This window comes from Simochromis diagramma, unplaced genomic scaffold (genome assembly GCF_900408965.1).
Source record: "Simochromis diagramma unplaced genomic scaffold, fSimDia1.1 OVJJ01000382.1, whole genome shotgun sequence".
NCBI classification, from domain to species: domain Eukaryota; kingdom Metazoa; phylum Chordata; class Actinopteri; order Cichliformes; family Cichlidae; genus Simochromis; species Simochromis diagramma.
The window spans coordinates 133,786-152,024 of NW_024386734.1; the positions used below are offsets into that span (position 1 = coordinate 133,786).

Consider the following 18,239-nt stretch of genomic DNA (forward strand, 5'->3'; position numbering starts at 1 on the left):
GCCCTGGGGCGCACTGACAGAGGCGAGGCTGCCAGACACTGGCGCCACCGGGCCCTCTGACCATCACCAGTAGGCAAACACGGGGTTAGTATCTTGCCCAAGGATATTTGGCATGCAGCCAGGAGGCAGCCTGGGATCAAACTACCGACCTTCTGATTAGTTACCTTCTGACCTTCTGATTAATTATGGGCAACACCTGCAGCCCAGTTACAAAATATTACATCAGAAACTGCAGCAGCAGTTATTCAAACAGCCATATTACAGGGGTGCTCATTGTTGAATGGCTGGGGTGCCACTACCCCCTGTAAAATATGGCTGGACACCAACCATATGAGAAATATTACTCTAACAACCCCCATTGAATGGAAAGCATGGCTAGGACCACTCAAGTACTTCATGAATGTACTTTAAGTATTTGTTGCGCCACAACACTTGTTGGTAAGCTTTTGATGAATAAAATGGTACTTGTGTAGCACTACTTTACTGTAACTGAGCAATCTGAACACTTTTGACTCAATCACACACACATTCATACAAGTGCTTTTCTCTGTATCTAAGGGCCTTGTCTAACATTCATGCACACGCTCACTCTGATTAGGGGTTCGGCACCTTGTAGGAGGATACTTGGACATGCATACTGGAGGAGTTATGAAATCGACCCCCTCTACCCCCATTTGCCTTAATGAAGCACTTACATGGGTACTTTTACATTAAATACTTAAAGTTTCTTTTGCATTTAAGACTGGACTATCACGCCCAGAGTTTTTATATAATATTGATACAAATTTAAACATTTGTCTTTATTTCTAATCAAACACTGTAATGTCCCGTGGGCCACCCCATTTAAAACACTCTGAAACCGCCCCTGCAAGAGGATGTAAAATTTAACATGTCCGCATAGTTTTGGCCTCTTCAGAACACGTTGACATAAAATGGCAAAAACTTCCCCAGTGCATCAAAGACCTCCATTACACTCACAGCTACACACACACACACACACACACACACACACTCTTCAGGGAAAGTGTGTGTGATTCAAAGAGCTCTGCAGCCTTGCGAAATATCGCCCTGCCTCACCTCCTGCATGCATGAAAACATCTGAGTTTAACTCGCAGCGGACCAGCTAACACTGCCTGCACACATGACACCGCCTAACTGTGTATTTTAAAGCTAACGGTCGCTAAACAGCTGTGAAACAACAACGCTTCACACTCACTTGGTGCCGCAGGATAGTCTGCTGCACTATCCGGGCATAGTTGTCCAATTTAACGCCCGAGTTGCTCCGACTTCTCATGGTGACAAGTCAACGGTTCACTTCAGGAGGGCAGAAGGAAAACTCTCTAAAAGCTCCCCAGAAAAGTCATTTCCACTTCCCCTCTCTGGGGTCCAACAAGCCGGAAAAGAGGCCCGCTATTACGGTGACCGGAGGAGCTTCTGCCCGGCTGTCATAAAAACAGCTCGGCGGCAGCCTGGAGCTGTAACCTGAACCCAAAGCTGGCTGCGATAAGCTGGTTCCCGGAAGTACCAGTACCAGGAAGACACCGGAATGGTGGAGACTTCAAAATAAAAGCGTAGAAAGGAGGAAAGGGCTCTGCACTGTTATCCTATAGCTCAAAGATGTCAAACAAAAAGTTTAACTACACTTTTAGTCCTGGAGATATCTTAATATTAGAAAAAAAAGAAGTGCAATTTCAATGTCAGTCTTTACATAATAAATAAATGCTCCTGTAGTAAATTAAAGAAATCTGTCAGCAAGACTCTTTGGGCTTAAAATGCAAGAAATAATTGTGTAAAACTATAGAAAAGAATGTCCTGTAATTATAAAACAGGTTTTTATTTTTTTATTTTTTTAAAGTTTTAATTCTGTAGTAGTGAATAAAAAAAAACAGGTCACTTGCTTCTTCTTCTCTTACTTAACTATTTTTGTTTAGTATGAATGACCTTAGAGGACGTTTTATTAGTAGGAAAAGCTGTCCAACAATTTTGGATTCCTTCATATTTTCCACACTGGACCAGAATGAAATAAGTGGGCCCGGCCGATTCAGACACCTGGACCATATGTTTGACACACCTGCCTTAACTGAACTGCTTATTCTGGGAATACTGACACATGAACTACACATCAATATAATTAACCTATTTTCTCCCAGTCCACCATCATGGGGGGCGGGGGCTAGAACCTATCCCAGTATGGTACACCCTGGACAGATCACCAGGATGTTGCAGAGCTAACAAAGAAACTCAGACAGCCATTCATACTCATGGGCATTATAGAATTAGCAGTTAACCTGACCCAACTCTGGGGCTGTGGGAGGAAGCCAGAGTACCCGGAGAGAATCCATGCAGACACAGGAAAAACATGCAAACTAAGTATCTGGCTGATGGTGGAATTAAAACTTTTTGCTGTGAGGGAACAGTGCACTGCCATGTTGCATTATACTATACTTAAAGGCAATGTAAAGAAGTTTTTGGTAAATACTGCCCTGTGCAATGGTCATGACTCTGAGATAGACTGAAGTGGACTGGACTTTACTCCTCATCCACTGACAGCTGGAATAACCTGCAGCCCTGTGTCATTATTTGTAAATGTCTTCAGGATTCGAGTGGGAAAGCTTGTCCCAATTGTGACCAGCAGATGGCAGGAGTGCACAGTGAATAAGAGCTAGTTTCAGTTTTTATTTTAAAAAGTGTGCAGGAAGATGTGCTAATTTATGTGAAACCACCCTGTTATCTGCTGATTTGGAGCCTTGAAAAGGGAATGTTGGGCAGGAACAAAAGCTTTCTTAAGATCCTTCCTCACCAAATGTATTTTGTTGAATTATTGTAGTATTGTAGCATAACTAAGGGAGCACTAAGTATGTGCTTTATCAAAATGGAAAGTTTTAAGGCTAATCTTAAAAGTAGAGACAGTGTCTGTCTCTTGAATCAAAACTAGAAGCTGGTTCCACAGAACCACAGAGCAAAGTTCTCTGTTGGGGTGATACGGTATTATGGGGTCTTTAAGATAAGATAAGGTCTGCTTATTTAAGACCTTGTATATGAGGAGCAGGATTTTAAATTTGATTCTGGATTTAACAGGGAGTCAGTGAAGAGATGCCAGTATGTAAGAAATATGCTCTTTCTTTCTAGTTCCTGCCAGGACTCTTGCTGCAGCATTTTGGATTAACGGAAGGCTTTTCAAGAAGTTTAAAGGACATCCTGAAAATAATGAATTACACTAGTCCAGGCTAGAAGTAATAAACAGAAGAAGTACAAAAGTAATAAATGCATGAACAAGTTTTTCAGCGTCACTCTGAGATATCACTCAGGATATTTCAGAGTTTTCAGTCACTGACTTTTTTCTTCTCTACAGAACTTTGGGATAGGCTCATGACTCAGACCTCACAGAGTTAAGTCTCATACGTACACAATATCTAGATATTACAATTAGTTAGGTTTATTTAATCAAGCACATGATCAAAAAGATATCACTGTCTTTTCTCTCTGTTTCTCTTGTCCTCTATTCTTCTCTCCTTGTCCTTCCTTTTTTCCTTTCTCGTCCCCCGGTCCTGTGCGTTCTGATTGTCATAACTTAAAAGCAATAATAATAATAATAATAATAATAATAAAGATCATTTAAGACCTTGTATATGAATCTGGAGTGGATCATGGTGGGAAATGAGGGCATGCCAAACAGAAAAACACAGCAATACATAATTGACTGAGAGAGAAAAAGAATAAAGAAATGCTTTCACCAGATGACACTGACACATTTAAATATTTACAGTTATGTACACATATATTTGGACACCTACACAAGTTGTGTCTTTTACCTGTTTATTGAAACATACTCCAGTTATAGATATAATGGACACAGACAGCTTTCATTTTAGAGTATCCACATTTAAACTGGATGAAGAGTTTAGCAGTTTGAGCTCCTACATGTGCCAACCTCTTTTTAAAAGGACAAGAAGTAATTTGACAGTTAACTCAAAGGCTATCTCATGGGCAGTTCATTCGTCATGTCATTATCAGTTAAGCAGATAAAAGGTGTGGAGTTGTTTTTAGATTTAATGCTTTGGAAGATTTTTGCTGTGAACAGACAATATGTGTCAAAGGGGCCCTGAGGCTGGTAACTCGAACTGAACCAAAGTGCAGTAACCCAGAGTGGAGGTGGAAGGAACGTTTTAACAAGGTTTACTTAACGTATATAAGGGTAATACTTGGCAGTGGCAAAATAAACAGTGACTTGGCAAAAATTCAGCTGATGTTTGCTGGAGCCACAGCTGTAAACTGGTGGTCATGATATCGGTTTGGTTATCTGGTGACAGGGAAACATGAAGATGAAACCAGGAGATGTCCTTACTGAATCATCAGAGCTGAACAGGTGATGGAGAAACAGGTTTACCTTTTAGGTGACATGAATGAGTTGAAGGGAAGTTATGAACTGTTTCTGAGAGACAAATAACACCAGGATGCTTTTTTACGTAGCTGACAGCTGGTAACTGTGCAGGGGCGGGTCTAGCAAAGTTTTGTCAGGGGTCCATGTAGGGCATTAACGGGGAAAGGGGGGCACAAGGAAATACTTTTCTTTCTTATTCTCATTTAAAATGTCTAGCTTTTAAAAAATAATTATCTGAATCTTACAACAAACAATTGATAGATTGATACATATATACCATCAGAACAGTGTACATCACTGTCACAACAGTGTTTGTTTTCATTCAAAGTCTTTATGATTTTTCCTATAATGGTGGGCTGGTCTCTAGTCAAATTCCCGGGACGATTTTTTTTTTGTCCTAGTCCAGCCCTGTATGCAGCTCATCTGCAGTCTGGTGTTACCTACATCTTCCTATTCAGAAGGCAGAATTTCCGAGTTCTGAGTACAATCGAAAGCACCATGACTGCAGTTTTTGTGTTGGATGTAAAAAGCAGGCTAGGATAGAATCAGGCGTGGGATTTCTCTCGTGGAAATGTGCACATTATTTTCTTCCTTTCTATTGGTAGGTGGCACAGTGCACTTGTGGCAAGCAGTGTTGGTCAAGTTACTTGAAAAAAGTAATCAGTAACTAATTACTGATTACTTCCCCAAAAAAGTAATTAATTACTTAGTTACTTAGTTACTTAGTTACTTTTTAAAAACACGATTTACAACCTGAATAGGTGATAAAGCGATAGATCTTTCAGCCCATCTTTCTACTTTTTCTACATAATCCATCATACAAAATGTAATCAAATGGAAAAGTCTCTTTTTTTTAACTTGTTTTATCAGTTTTAATCTTTTAACTTTATGCATCAAGCAAAAATTTAATTATAACCAACATTCTCTGACTTGAATAAATTAGTTTAACATTTAAACCTATTTTCTACACATTTCAGCACATAAAATAAAATATTTTTTGTGTTTACACTCATTCTTTGACATAGATGCAACTAAAACACAGCATAAAATAAATAAAGTCAAAGACTCAGCGGTCCTTTTGCTCTATTTTCACCTGTAAAGCAGGACTGCGGTAGGCGGAGGTTTACCCTGGTGCAGGTGTGCCGCAGCGGTCAGTTGAAGAATCCGTGAGTTTCTCTGTGAATTTCCCATTATGTCGTAGCGCACTCGGTGCTTGCTTGGAAGTTTAGGGTTTTTTTTCACTGTAAAAAGAAGTTTTCTTCCCACGCACAACGGACACTAATGTTTTTGTCACTTTTTATGGAATCAAACTCAAAGTAAGGTCAGTACTTCCACGCTTTAAACGCTGCACGCTCATACTCTCTCCCACAATCGATATGTGATCCATTGTTGATCTGCACACAGCTGTTGTCACCAACGGCGCACTCGCTTACGTCACTGTCATGAGACATTCTCGCAAAAAAATCACGGTTTTAGTAACGCAGTAATGCAGCGTTCCTACGGGAAAGTAATGGTAATCTAATTACCGATTTTGCAATAGTAATCCCTTACTTTACTCATTACTTGAAAAAAGTAATCAGATTACAGTAACGCGTTACAAGTAACGAGTTACTGCCCATCTCTGGTGGCAAGTAAGCAAGCTAGAAGACTGGCAAACTTGCTGGGTATCCAGTTACGGAAGCAACACATTAACAAGACAATTCTGAGTAAAACCAAAGTTACTTTCCCTAGTAACTAGTTATTCTGAAAGTAACGAGTAACTTGAAGTAACTGAGTTACTTTTGATAGAAGTAACTAGTAATGTAACTAAGTTACTAAGTTAAAGTAACTTACCCAACACTGCAAGTGAATGAGGGGGACATAGCCGGCGAACAAGGCACAACACCTTTTCACAGTACCCCTTGAAGCCAAGAAGTCATTTAATGAGTTTGCTGACAAAAAGAAAAACAAGTCTTTGTAAGTGCAGGGGACACTTGAAAAGATAGATCTGTGCACATCCAAAAAAGCATGTGTACTGAACGCTAACTACTGTGTGCAGGTAACTATAAAGGTAAAACCATAAACATCACCTTAGTTATTAGATTTGCTCACTAGCCCACTCTCCTATCAGCGTCATCAGAGGAATTAGTCGGTGTAATAGTTAGGTGACATCTCTGTTAACTATATGCAGTTTGAATGCTCATAGAAATGTTGTGCAAAGTAGGATTAAAAACTGCGTATTATTTTTGCGAGCTAATGCTACTGATCTGGAAATTTGCTATACTTGCCTTACAGATGCAATGTGTACGGTTCTGCCCTCTGGTAAATGGTCCTGTCCTCCTACCATGAAATTAGCTATTGTTGCTTTAAGAACAACAATTAGGATGTACTGCACTCTTGCTTATGTTACCAATATTATAATTACATTTGCAGATGATACAGATGCAGATGAAGTAAAAAATAAAGTTGTAATACAAATCACTCAATAACTTATTGATTACCAGAATTTAGTAATAGGTGGACCAATCTAAATATCAGTCATATTGATACCATACTAGTGTGGGGACTGATACTTCAGTTTTAGATTCTCTCTCCTATGCTCTGTACATTGCTCCCATTTCATCAGTAAGCAGACATGTCTTTGCATGTCTCTGCAAACATTACTGTTCTCCCAACTTACATGCACAGCTTGCTCCTCCTGTGCTCTACTGTGTTTTGTTGTTGTCATGTGACTCACTTCTTAAAAGTGTCAGTATCAGTAATTGGTAACAGTGTTGCTGGCCCTGTATTCACTTGGTATCAAACAGTACCAAAACTAGAAAGTTGGAAAACTGTAAAAAGAAATCACATTACTTCTGAATTTTGAACTTGATTGGCTCTTTGTTGCCCTATCTTGTTTTACCTGCTCTTCTCTCTGTCAACAGACCATCTGTCCCACCCCCACACATGCCATTGGTCCCACCTGAGCAATGCTTAGTCCTAATTGGTTATACATAACACCAGTATAGTGGATTCAACCAGGAGTGGGTAATTGAGAGAAGTAAAGCTTACTGAAATAAATGCAAAATAAAAGCATGGACAATAAAAAAAACACAGAAAAACATAATCAAGTAAGGGGGGAAAAGGGAACTGTGAAATAATTCCACTGAATGACATTTATCTACTGAAACACCCTACTGTCAAGTGTGACTTCCCTCGTGATTTCCTGAAACAGAGTGTAACCCGATACACACCACTTTTCCCTCCACAGTAAAACTGGTTGACATTCACCTTCACATACAAAGATTCACACGGGACATTCACACAGGACAGACAATGGATCAGGAAAAACTCTGCTGTTCAGTCTGTCTGGATCTACTGAAGAAGCCGGTCACTATTCCCTGTGGACACAACTACTGTATGAGCTGCATTAAAAGACACTGGGATAAAGAGGAACCAAAAGGAGCCTACAGCTGTCCTCAGTGCAGAAAAGTCTTTGCACCGAGGCCTGAGCTGGTGAAAAACACCATGTTAGCAGAGTTAGTAGAGGACTTGAAGACACCTGCAATCCGACCTGCTTCAGCTGATCTCTGCTATGCTGGACCTGAAGATGTTTCCTGTGATGTCTGCACTGAAAAGAAGCTGAAAGCAGTGAAGTCCTGTCTGGTATGTTTGGTTTCTTATTGTGAGCAACACCTCCAGCCTCACTATGACTCCTCTGCCTTTGACAAACACAAGCTGGTCAAACCATCCAACTGGCTGAAAGGGAACATCTGTTCAACTCATAATGAGGTGATGAAGATTTTCTGCCGTACTGATCAAAAGTGTATCTGTTATGTCTGCTGTGTGAATGAACATAATCACCATAACACGGTTCAAGTTGAAGAAGAAAGGAAACACAGGCAGAAAGATCTCAAGCTGATTCTGCAAAAAATCCAGCAGAGGATTCAGAGAAGACAGGAGGAAGTGAAAGTGCTTGATAAAGAGGTAGAGGGGATTAAAGTGTCGTCTGATGAAGCAATGAAGGACAGTGAGACCATCATCAATGAGCTGGTGAGTTACATTAAAGAAAAGGGAAAAAGTCTAAAGCAGCAGATACAACTCCAGCAGAAAGAGGAAGAGAGTCGAGTTGTAATGCTTCAGAAGAAGCTGGAGCAGGAGATCACTGAGCTGAAGAAGATGGACGAGGAGCTGAAGCAGCTTTTACACACAGAGGACAACACAGAGTTTCTACTCAGCTACTCCCTGCCTTTCAAACTCAACGATTATACAGATTCACCAAGCTTCAAAATGTGTCCAGTTAAATACTTTGAGGATCTGCAAACAGCAGTGTTAGAAGTCAGAGATAAAATCAAAGCTTTTCTAGCTGAAGAATGGAGGAAGATCACTCTGACAGTGAGATCAGTGGATGTTTTATTGCCACAAAGCAAGCCTAAGACCAGAGATGAGTTTTTAAAATATTCGTACCAACTGACAATGGATTCAGATACAGTGCACCCTAAAATATTTCTGTCTAATCAGAACAAATCTGTGTCAAACACTGTTCAACATCCAACTAATGACTTTTCTTTTCAAAGAAAGGACAGGTTTTCCAACCACCAGCAGGTCCTGAGTAAGGAGAGTCTGATTGGACCTTGTTACTGGGAGGTGGAGATGAAAGGGAAAGGCCTTTCAGTTGCTGTGACATACAAGAATAAAAATAACCTGGATCAAAGTGAATTTGGAAGCAATAATAATTCCTGGGCATTAGAGTGTTACGGTGACTGCTACAAATTCAGACACAATAAAATCACAACTCCCCTCTCAGGCCCTCTGTCCTCCAAAGTAGGAGTGTACGTGGATCCCAGAGCAGGTGTTCTTTCTTTCTACAGCGTCTCTGACACCATGGCCCTCCTCCACAGAGTCCAGACCACATTCACTAAGCCGCTCTATGCTGGACTGTGGATTTGGAAGAGTTTTTGGGCTGACAACACTGCTACATTTAATGAGATAAAGTAGACCGTCTTCATTGGTTTATGAACCCATCTTGTTCTTTCCTTTACTCACTGATCAAATGCCAGTCAAACATCTTAAGCAGGTGTCACGGGGAAACATGAAATATTGATTAAAATCTGATAGATTTCTTTGTGCACAGGAACATGAACTCAGTAGCAGCTAGGTATGATGAGTGCCAGTGTCTGCACATGTATCATTAATCAAAATGTGAGATTTATTTTGTACGGTTTATACCGTTGCTGTGAGGTTTTCTGTCTCACTGTATGAATCATTCATGAACTTTCTCAATCATTTTTCTTCCTTTTACATCTTTTGCATTTTAAGAAAATAACTGTAATGATGCGTTCAGTACACCCATAATAATATAAAATCAGTTGTACATTCTTAAAAAATAATGTTTAACAATAATTATTGATTGTTAAAAATGAACTAGTGAGGGCAGTAGGTTAAACAGGCTGACTATTTTTAATAGTGTCTGCAGTATTTATTGTATCAGTCCAGCTGTTACATGATGTCATTAGTTTCGAATTTGTTCACTGTTATTGACCCGTTATCATGTTTGTAACATTTGTGATGACCACAGATATGACATAGTTGTCTAATAAAGATGAGTTTAGTTTTATTCCAACAACTTTTCACACCTTGAATATTTATATAATTCAGTAGTAGATTTGCGTAATGATTTCTCTATCCACACAAAAACTGAATACAAATGTTGAGTTAGTTTTTTTTTTTAATGTACTTTTAAAGTATCCTTTTAAACAGCTGATTATATGTCATTTTTTTCATCAAAATACAAGCTTAGGTTTTGAAACTGTTGAAATATATACGACAAGACAGGCTTTATAATTCCCATTGTTGGGATATTCACATTGAAACAGTGATTAACATTCAGATGATTTGAATTCAAACAGAAGTGTCAAGCAGTAGAAAATAATAAAGACAGTTCATCACCCCAATGTGATGCATGTATAGAGTTCTTCCTAGAAAGTATCATGTTTTCCTTTTTTTCAGTCTTAAGCAATAGACCCAGGAGTCTTCTGTGTTCAGCCCCCCCAAAGGTCTTTGTTTTCTCCATAATCTATCGCTTTGGTTCTCACAGCACTAAACCAAATGGGGTTTCTCAGCAGTTCTCCCCTGATGATGAACCAAAACCATCTTGCTACACATCTGAACTTTCAGAAGTCTGATATGAAAAACCAAAGATATAGTCCACTTAGCCTCATGAGATGTTTTGTGTCCTTTATTGTGTGCTTGTGGGTGATCCATTGGGCCCGCACTGCCACCTCATGGTAAGTCAGAGTATTTGCTTTGTAAACTACAACGTCTTGTTTACCTTCCTCAGGTAAAGATGCAAATTAGCATGTTGGAGCTTGTTTAATCTGTTTCAGAAGCAAGAGCAGCTCAAAACAGACTGTGGGTTTTCTCCAGGCTTTACCACTTCCTGTAGGTCCTGGTTGCATATGACTGTTCTTACTGGCCTGGCTCACTCCAAAAGCAGTCATTCTGTTAGTCACGCCACCTCATTGCCGTAGAAAAGCGTCTCACAGCCTCTGAAGCAGATTTAAGAGTAGAACATACATTTGGTCTCATGGTATTCCCAGTAAAAGAAAGAGAAACTCTCTGACAGAGTGCTCCTGTTGATAACACACATCTTTAAAGCCTTCTGCTCAGCTTTAGACAAAAGCAGCCCTGGGAGATGAAGTCGTAGATAACCAGCTAGGTGATATCCTTTGTGGAGGATTTAAGTAAAAGATGGCCATTTAAATGTGAGACAACCAAACTGATTACGTTACTGTTTTGAAAAAGAGGACAGCTGTCATGGGGATGGAGCGGACTGAGGCACAGACTGAGAGATGGGATTTAAACAGTTCTTTATTTATCCACACCGGGTGCACTATATGCACGGGGGGAGGGGGGGGACACCAGGGTTTTGAGGGTCCACAGGGTCTGGAAAACACAAAGCCTTCACACTCGCTCCGCTCCTCCTCCACATAATCACACTCAGTATTCCATGGTCATGGTACGGAGTAGAAGCAGGAAACCAATTCACAGAAACGAGGGTTACTCCGAAGCGAGCAGGAGAAACGACTGAATTCTGCAGAGCCGGGTATTACTAACTAAAGTTACTCAATATTCCAGCGACGAGTAGCTCAGCCCCCCTGCCTTAAGAAGAGCCAGCAAACAAATTCAGAATCACAGGTGATCAGCTGCAGGTGCATGGCCCAAGGACGGGAGCTCAGCTCCACCCAGGCAGAGAGACAGAGAGAAAGAGAGAGAGCAAGGAGAGCAAGAGGAGAGAGAAAAGACAAAGCAAAAACAAAAACATTTGTAGCCACACTGGGCTGGCCGGGCAGGCACAGGTACCATGACAACAGTTGTAAGAATACGATTGATCTCTAAAATGGCACATTAGCAGGTTTCACCATATTTGGCCATTTATTCTGACCCTATACCGATAACAACAGGAGACTAACGCTGGTTAATAGTTTAATGTTACATGTTCTGTCATAAAACTGTAAGATGTTCTAGACACCTCTGATGGGCTCACCAATAAGACAGTTGCCCGCCCTCTCAGCCTGGCCATACAAAATAAAAATCAACCACTAAGTTTGACAGGTTGCTGAATTAAGACATAAATATCCAACTACCCTGAATATGAGAAACAAAAGAAATCAGTTTAGTGTAAATTCAGGTTTGTAATGTTTATTTGTGTAATTTTGGTATTGAATCTGTTTAAATGCTGCATATGCAGTACAATACTTGTTGCTCATACACAACAGCGTTTAAAGTTGTTTTCCTTCACTGGGCCCAATCTGGCAACTCCTGCGTCTCAAAGGAGGAGTCTCGAGGAATGTATTTGTCAGACACAGTCAGTCCCATCAGACCTGTGAAGAAAGCAGGACGCATGATTTCTGGTAAGTAAATACTTCTATGTAGTTGTTTATTTATTTCAAACAAGTTTAATCCACAGGTCCAATGCACAAATCTAACCTTTGTTTCAGAGACAAACAGCCAGCAATACTTCATTAACAGCACTTATTAAGCATATTTTTTGTTTTTCTTTAAACATTTGTAATAATATATGATATTATTACATAATGATAATATTAAAAGATGTAACCGGTCATAAATAAATCAATGTTTTGGACACTCAATGATTCTTGTGTCAATGCAACAAGTAGATGATCTATGATAGCTTCTTCTGCGTGCTCCCTTTGTCACAGGAGTGGCCACAACAGGTCAGTCCACATTTTTCATTTAACTGATTTTTACACTGGTGACCTCCTGACTTCCTGCTTATCTGGCAAATGTGTAAAACACCACTTAGAAGAAACACTAAGTTTGAGACATTTATTTATTATACAAACTGAAAAAAATGGTCTCTTCTTTTCATGTGGACTGAAAATGATTGATTTTATTCCACCACAGGCCATCATGTGACAATGCAAAGCTTTTAATGTTTTAATTATGTTTTACTTGACAATTTTTGCATCAGAGACTCATGACCAGCTACTACTTTTTTTCCTTTAAAATGTATGCTTTTTTTTAAATGAAAACAAACAGTGCATCAGTCATCACTGCAATCTGCTTTTGTTTCTGCATGAAATCAAATACTGGATCTCACTAGGCATGACTCAGGGTGATGTACCAAACCCATAATGGCATTTCCTTTTTTTTTAAAAAAAATATTCATGTGACCTCAGCCCCCATAGAGAACGGGGCGGGTAGTATTCACACTAAGGAAAACTTAACAAAATTTGAGAATTGTTCATTCTAAAATTGGTGCTGCACTTTTACTGAGGTGCCCAACAAAACACCTGCAAAATATGCAAAAGTGAATCAGGTAAAGAGTTTTTCTGGGTTTTTTGAATGACTGTCAGAGTGTTTTCACACCTATTGTTCATCTACTCTGGTTTGAATCAGTTAATGAGTTTAGCAGGAGACACAAAAATGGAGCTGTTCTGTACTTAATTTGTGAATAACAATGAGAGTTTATATTCATTTCTTCATTTCGCTTTTCTTTGCAAGCTCCTTTGATTATTTGTATGATAGTCCATTTGCGTTTTCTCTCTGATTTTTTTAATTACTTTTTATTGTATACTTTTCTTTGCTATTTGGTGTTTCCCTTATTTTTCAACTTGTACAGTTTTAGTTTATACCTATGATACTATCGGTGTATCAAATACTTATTGGTTCCCACAGCTTAATTTGCTGCATATTCTTTGTTAATAGGAAAATTGTACTTAGTAGTCAGTATAATCTTTTAATGATATAAGTTTGCATATGATAGAATACTGCATGTAATCATTAGTGTTTAGTTGGTGGCATAGTGAAAGAATGTCTCATCCTAGGGGGCCTGTAACACTTCAAGGTGTTTTAGCGTCCACCCCCACATCCTGGGAGCATGGGGAGAGGTCGTACCTTGTTTTATTGTTTTATCGTAGCTATGTCTGTTTTAGTCTAAGTGCCTTTTGTTTAGATGAACTGCTGGACTTCTTCACTGTGTTATCTAGGGTGAACCATCTAGGGTGAGGGGGAGACTACCCTCTTTATGACCAAGGATATTCCTTTTGTGCTGTTATATGACCCTTTGATCAGCAGGGCACCACACACACACACACACACACACACACACACACACACACACGCGCACCCACTGAAGTATAAATAAAGACCGGGGCAGTTTCTCAGTGCGAGCCTCAGTGCTGGAGGCTGCCCTTGCTAGCAAGAAGTTTTGTGTGTTTCTCTTCTCTGAGTCTTTACTGAAGAAGTGTTTTAGAGTATATTTCTTAACATTCTTGCTGTTCAATGACAATAATTAAGAGTGTGACGTATGCCTTTCTGGAATGACGCATAACCTGATACATACGTCTTGTTTTCACAGTGAAACTATTTGGCATTCACCTTATCACACAGAATGGTACAACAGTGAAACAAGTCAGTAAAATTCCACTGTTCAGTCTGTCTGGATCTACTGAAGGATCCAGTCACTATTCCCTGTGGACACAACTACTGTATGAGTTGTATTAAAGGACAATGGAATAAAGAGGATCCAAAAGGAGCCTACAGCTGTCCTCAGTGCACAAAGAGTTTCATATCGAGGCCTGATCTGGAGAAAAACAGCATGTTAGCAGAGTTAGTAGAGGACTTGAAGATATCTGGACACCAAGCTGCTTCAGCTGATCTCTGCTATGCTGGACCTGAAGATGTTTCCTGTGATGTCTGCACTGAAAAGAAGCTGAAAGCAGTGAAGTCCTGTCTGGTATGTTTGGTTTCTTATTGTGAGCAACACCTCCAGCCTCACTATGACTCCTCTGCCTTTGACAAACACAAGCTGGTCAAACCATCGAACAGGCTGAAAGGGAACATCTGTTCAACTCATAATGAGGTGATGAAGACGTTCTGCCGTACTGATCAGCAGTGTATCTGTTATGTCTGCTGCCTGGACAAACATAAACACCATGTAACAGTTCCAGTTGAAGTTGAAAGGGCAAAAAAAGAGAAAGACCTTAAGATGAATCTGCAGGAAGTCCAGAAGAAAATTCAGACCAGAATGGAGGAAGGTGAAGTGCTTGAGAAAGAGATGGAGGGGATCAAACTGTCTGCTGATAAAACAATTGAAGACAGTGATGCCATCATCGATGAGCTGTTGAGTTACATTAAAGAAAAAGGCTCAAATCTAAAGCAGCAGATCAAATCCCAGCAGGAAACTGAAGAGAGTCGAGTCATAGAGCTTCAGAATAATCTGGAGCAGGAGATCACTGAGCTGAGGAGGAAAGAAGAGGAGCTGAAGCAGCTTTCAGACACAGAGGACCACACCGAATTTCTACTAAGTTACTACATGATGTCAAAACTCAGTGAATATACAGATTCACCAAGCTTTAAAATGTGTCAAGTTAAGTACTTTGAGGATCTGCAAACAGCAATGTTAGAAGCCAGAGAAAATCTCAAAGCATTTCTAAGTGAGGAATGGAGGAAGATCACTCTGACAGTGAGATCAGTGGATGTTTTATTGCCACAAATTGAACCTAAGACCAGAGATGACTTTTTAAAACATTCATGTCAACTGACGATGGACCCAGATACAGTCCACAAAAATCTCTTCCTGTCTAATCAGAACAGAACCGTATCAGACAGTGCTCCAAATCCAAATATCTATCCTGCATATAAAAAAAGGGACAGGTTTTCCAACCAGCAGCAGGTCCTGAGTAAGGAGAGTCTGATTGGACCTTGTTACTGGGAAGTGGAGTGGAAGGGGAAAGGTCTTTCAGTAGCCGTGACGTACAAGAATAAAAATAACCTGGATCAAAGTGAATTTGGAAGTAACAATAAATTCCTGGGCATTAGAGTGTTACGGTGACTGCTACAAATTCAGACACAATAAAATCACAACTCCCCTCTCAGGCCCTCTGTCCTCCAAAGTAGGAGTGTACCTGGATCCCAGAGCAGGTGTTCTTTCTTTCTACAGCGTCTCTGACACCATGGCCCTCCTCCACAGAGTCCAGACCACATTCACTAAGCCGCTCTATGCTGGACTGTGGATTTGGAAGAGTTTTTGGGCTGACAACACTGCTACATTTAATGAGATAAAATAGACCGTCTTCATTGGTTTGTGAATCCATCTTATTCTTTCCTTTACTCACTGATCAAATGCCAATCACACATCTTAAACCCTCCGTGACATCGGAGAAATATGAGAAATATTTCATATTTCTCTGTGACACCTGCATAGATTTCTTTGTGCACAGGAACATGAACTCAGTCGCAGCTAGGTATGACGAGTGCCAGTGTCTGCACATGTATCATTAATCAAAATGTGAGATTTGTTTTGTACGGTTTATACTGTTGCTGTGAGGTTCTCTCTTTTACTGTATGAATCATTCATGAACTTTCTCAATCATTTTCTATGTCTTCCTTTCACTTTTAAGCATTTAAGGAAATAACTGTAATGTGTTCATTACACCCATAATAATAATAATAATAATAATAATAATATAAAATCTATTTTACATTCTCAAAGAAATCATGTTTAACAGTAATTATTGAATGTTAAAAATGAATTAGTGAAGACAGTGGGTTAAACAGGTTGACTAATTTTAATAATGTCTGGAGTATTTATTGTATCAGTCCAGACATGATGTCATTAAATTACTTCTGAATTTGTAACTTTTATTGACACGTTATTGTGTTTGTAACATTTGTGATGAACACAGATTTATTTTATTATTATTATCCACTTTTTATATAATTCAGTATTGGAGTATAATGCAGGATTTTTCTGTCACCACACAAAATCTGAATACAAATGTTTTGTACTTTTAAAGGATCCTTCTATAGCGTCTCTGACACTGTGATCGTCCTCCACAGAGTCCAGGATGTTCACTGAGCTGCTCTATGCTGAACTGTGGATTTGGAAGAGTTGGGCTAGCACCACTCAATGACATAAGTTTAACTGGTTTTATCAAAGACCTGATGAGAAAAATGTGTGTCAACTATTTTGTTGCTTATTACTCAATAAAATGTTATCTGACCAGTTTCCATGGGCTGGGCTGTGTGTTCTTTTATTTCCTGTTGATTTAATTTATTAGGATTTTAAGAAGCTGACTCCTCGGGCTTTAATTAGTGACTGACATCTGAATTATATCCATATAAAAATGTGAAATGAATATGTATTCATAGTTTATATCTATGTTGTTTCTGTATGGTATTTCTGTTCTACTGCACGAATCATCGATGGAGTCCGTCACTCTTTCAAGATGCTGAGAGATTTGTTGCTAACATAAGGTCAATACTGTGATAATCAATAAAAACTCAAGTGTATATTCTTCTTTTAAAATTGTTTAACAGCCATAACTGAATATGAAAAAACGAATGCAGAGATGGAAAAATTGTTTTACAGACTACTAATGTAACATGAGTGTATCTACGTTGGTCAAAAGAATCCACGCTTCCTACTGATATCTACATTTCTTTTTTATTCCTCTCACAATCATGGAGCACAGTGAAAACTAGAAACTAGTAAAATAATAACAATAGTACATATGACATCCATCTCAGACACTTATTTCTTTTCACAAAGTGTACAAGTGCTTAACAAATTAACCAGCATAATGTTTTTACCGTGTACGCCTTGTAAAACCAGCAGTAGAAAAGTTGTAGATTCCGAAAAGTCCGCTGTGTTATCGTTCTGTCTTGTCTCTGCCGCGCACAACTTCCGGTTCCCGCGACTCACGGAGGAAGCGACTACTTCACAATCATTTTAACAGAGGCATTCTTTGTAAGAAAAATGTATACCTGGACTCATAGATTATCTATTTCCACTACAAGTGTTCACAAATATGAGTAAAGGAAAACAAATACAAAACAATATAATCTCAGACGCGCTTCTGCCGTTGTTATGGCAACCCACCGAAACATTCCAGCATCAGCTACAAAGAATATTGAAGTAACTTACCCAACACTGCAAGTGAATGAGGGGGACATAGCCGGGGAACAACGCACAACACCTTTTCACAGTACCCCTTGAAGCCAAGAAGTCATTTAATGAATTTGCTGACAAAAAGAAAAACAAGTCTTTGTAAGTGCAGGGGACACTTGAAAAGATAGATCTGTGCACATCCAAAAAAGCATGTGTACTGAACGCTAACTACTGTGTGCAGGTAACTATAAAGGTAAAACCATAAACATCACCTTAGTTATTAGATTTGCTCACTAGCCCACTCTCCTATCAGCGTCATCAGAGGAATTAGTTGGTGTACTAGTTAGGTGACATCTCTGTTAACTATATGCAGTTTGAATGCTCATAGAAATGTTGTGCAAAGTAGGATTAAAAACTGCGTATTATTTTTGCGAGCTAATGCTACTGATCTGGAAATTTGCTATACTTGCCTTACAGATGCAA

General features: G+C 39.4%; 3 protein-coding genes across 3 annotated transcripts in view; 2 read left to right on the top strand and 1 right to left on the bottom strand.

The window, feature by feature from the left end:
- The window catches only part of phka1a (phosphorylase kinase, alpha 1a (muscle)), a 31,383-nt gene extending 29,846 nt beyond the window's left edge, over positions 1-1,537 (bottom strand). The window contains 1 exon segment of the mRNA XM_040030269.1: positions 1,217-1,537. Coding sequence (XP_039886203.1) covers positions 1,217-1,294 — 78 coding nt within the window. The 5' untranslated portion in view covers positions 1,295-1,537.
- A 5,958-nt stretch (positions 1,538-7,495) lies between these two features.
- Positions 7,496-9,970, top strand: LOC120732614 (tripartite motif-containing protein 16-like). Its single transcript, XM_040030386.1, has one exon. The coding sequence runs from the start codon at positions 7,676-7,678 to the stop codon at positions 9,335-9,337; it is 1,662 nt and encodes a 553-aa protein (XP_039886320.1). The 5' UTR covers positions 7,496-7,675; the 3' UTR covers positions 9,338-9,970.
- Positions 9,971-12,186: 2,216 nt separating this feature from the next.
- LOC120732760 (tripartite motif-containing protein 16-like) lies at positions 12,187-16,304 on the top strand. Its single transcript, XM_040030602.1, has 2 exons — positions 12,187-12,252; positions 14,223-16,304. The coding sequence occupies exon 2, from the start codon at positions 14,355-14,357 to the stop codon at positions 15,696-15,698; it is 1,344 nt and encodes a 447-aa protein (XP_039886536.1). The 5' UTR covers positions 12,187-12,252; positions 14,223-14,354; the 3' UTR covers positions 15,699-16,304.
- The last annotated feature ends 1,935 nt before the right edge of the window (positions 16,305-18,239 follow it).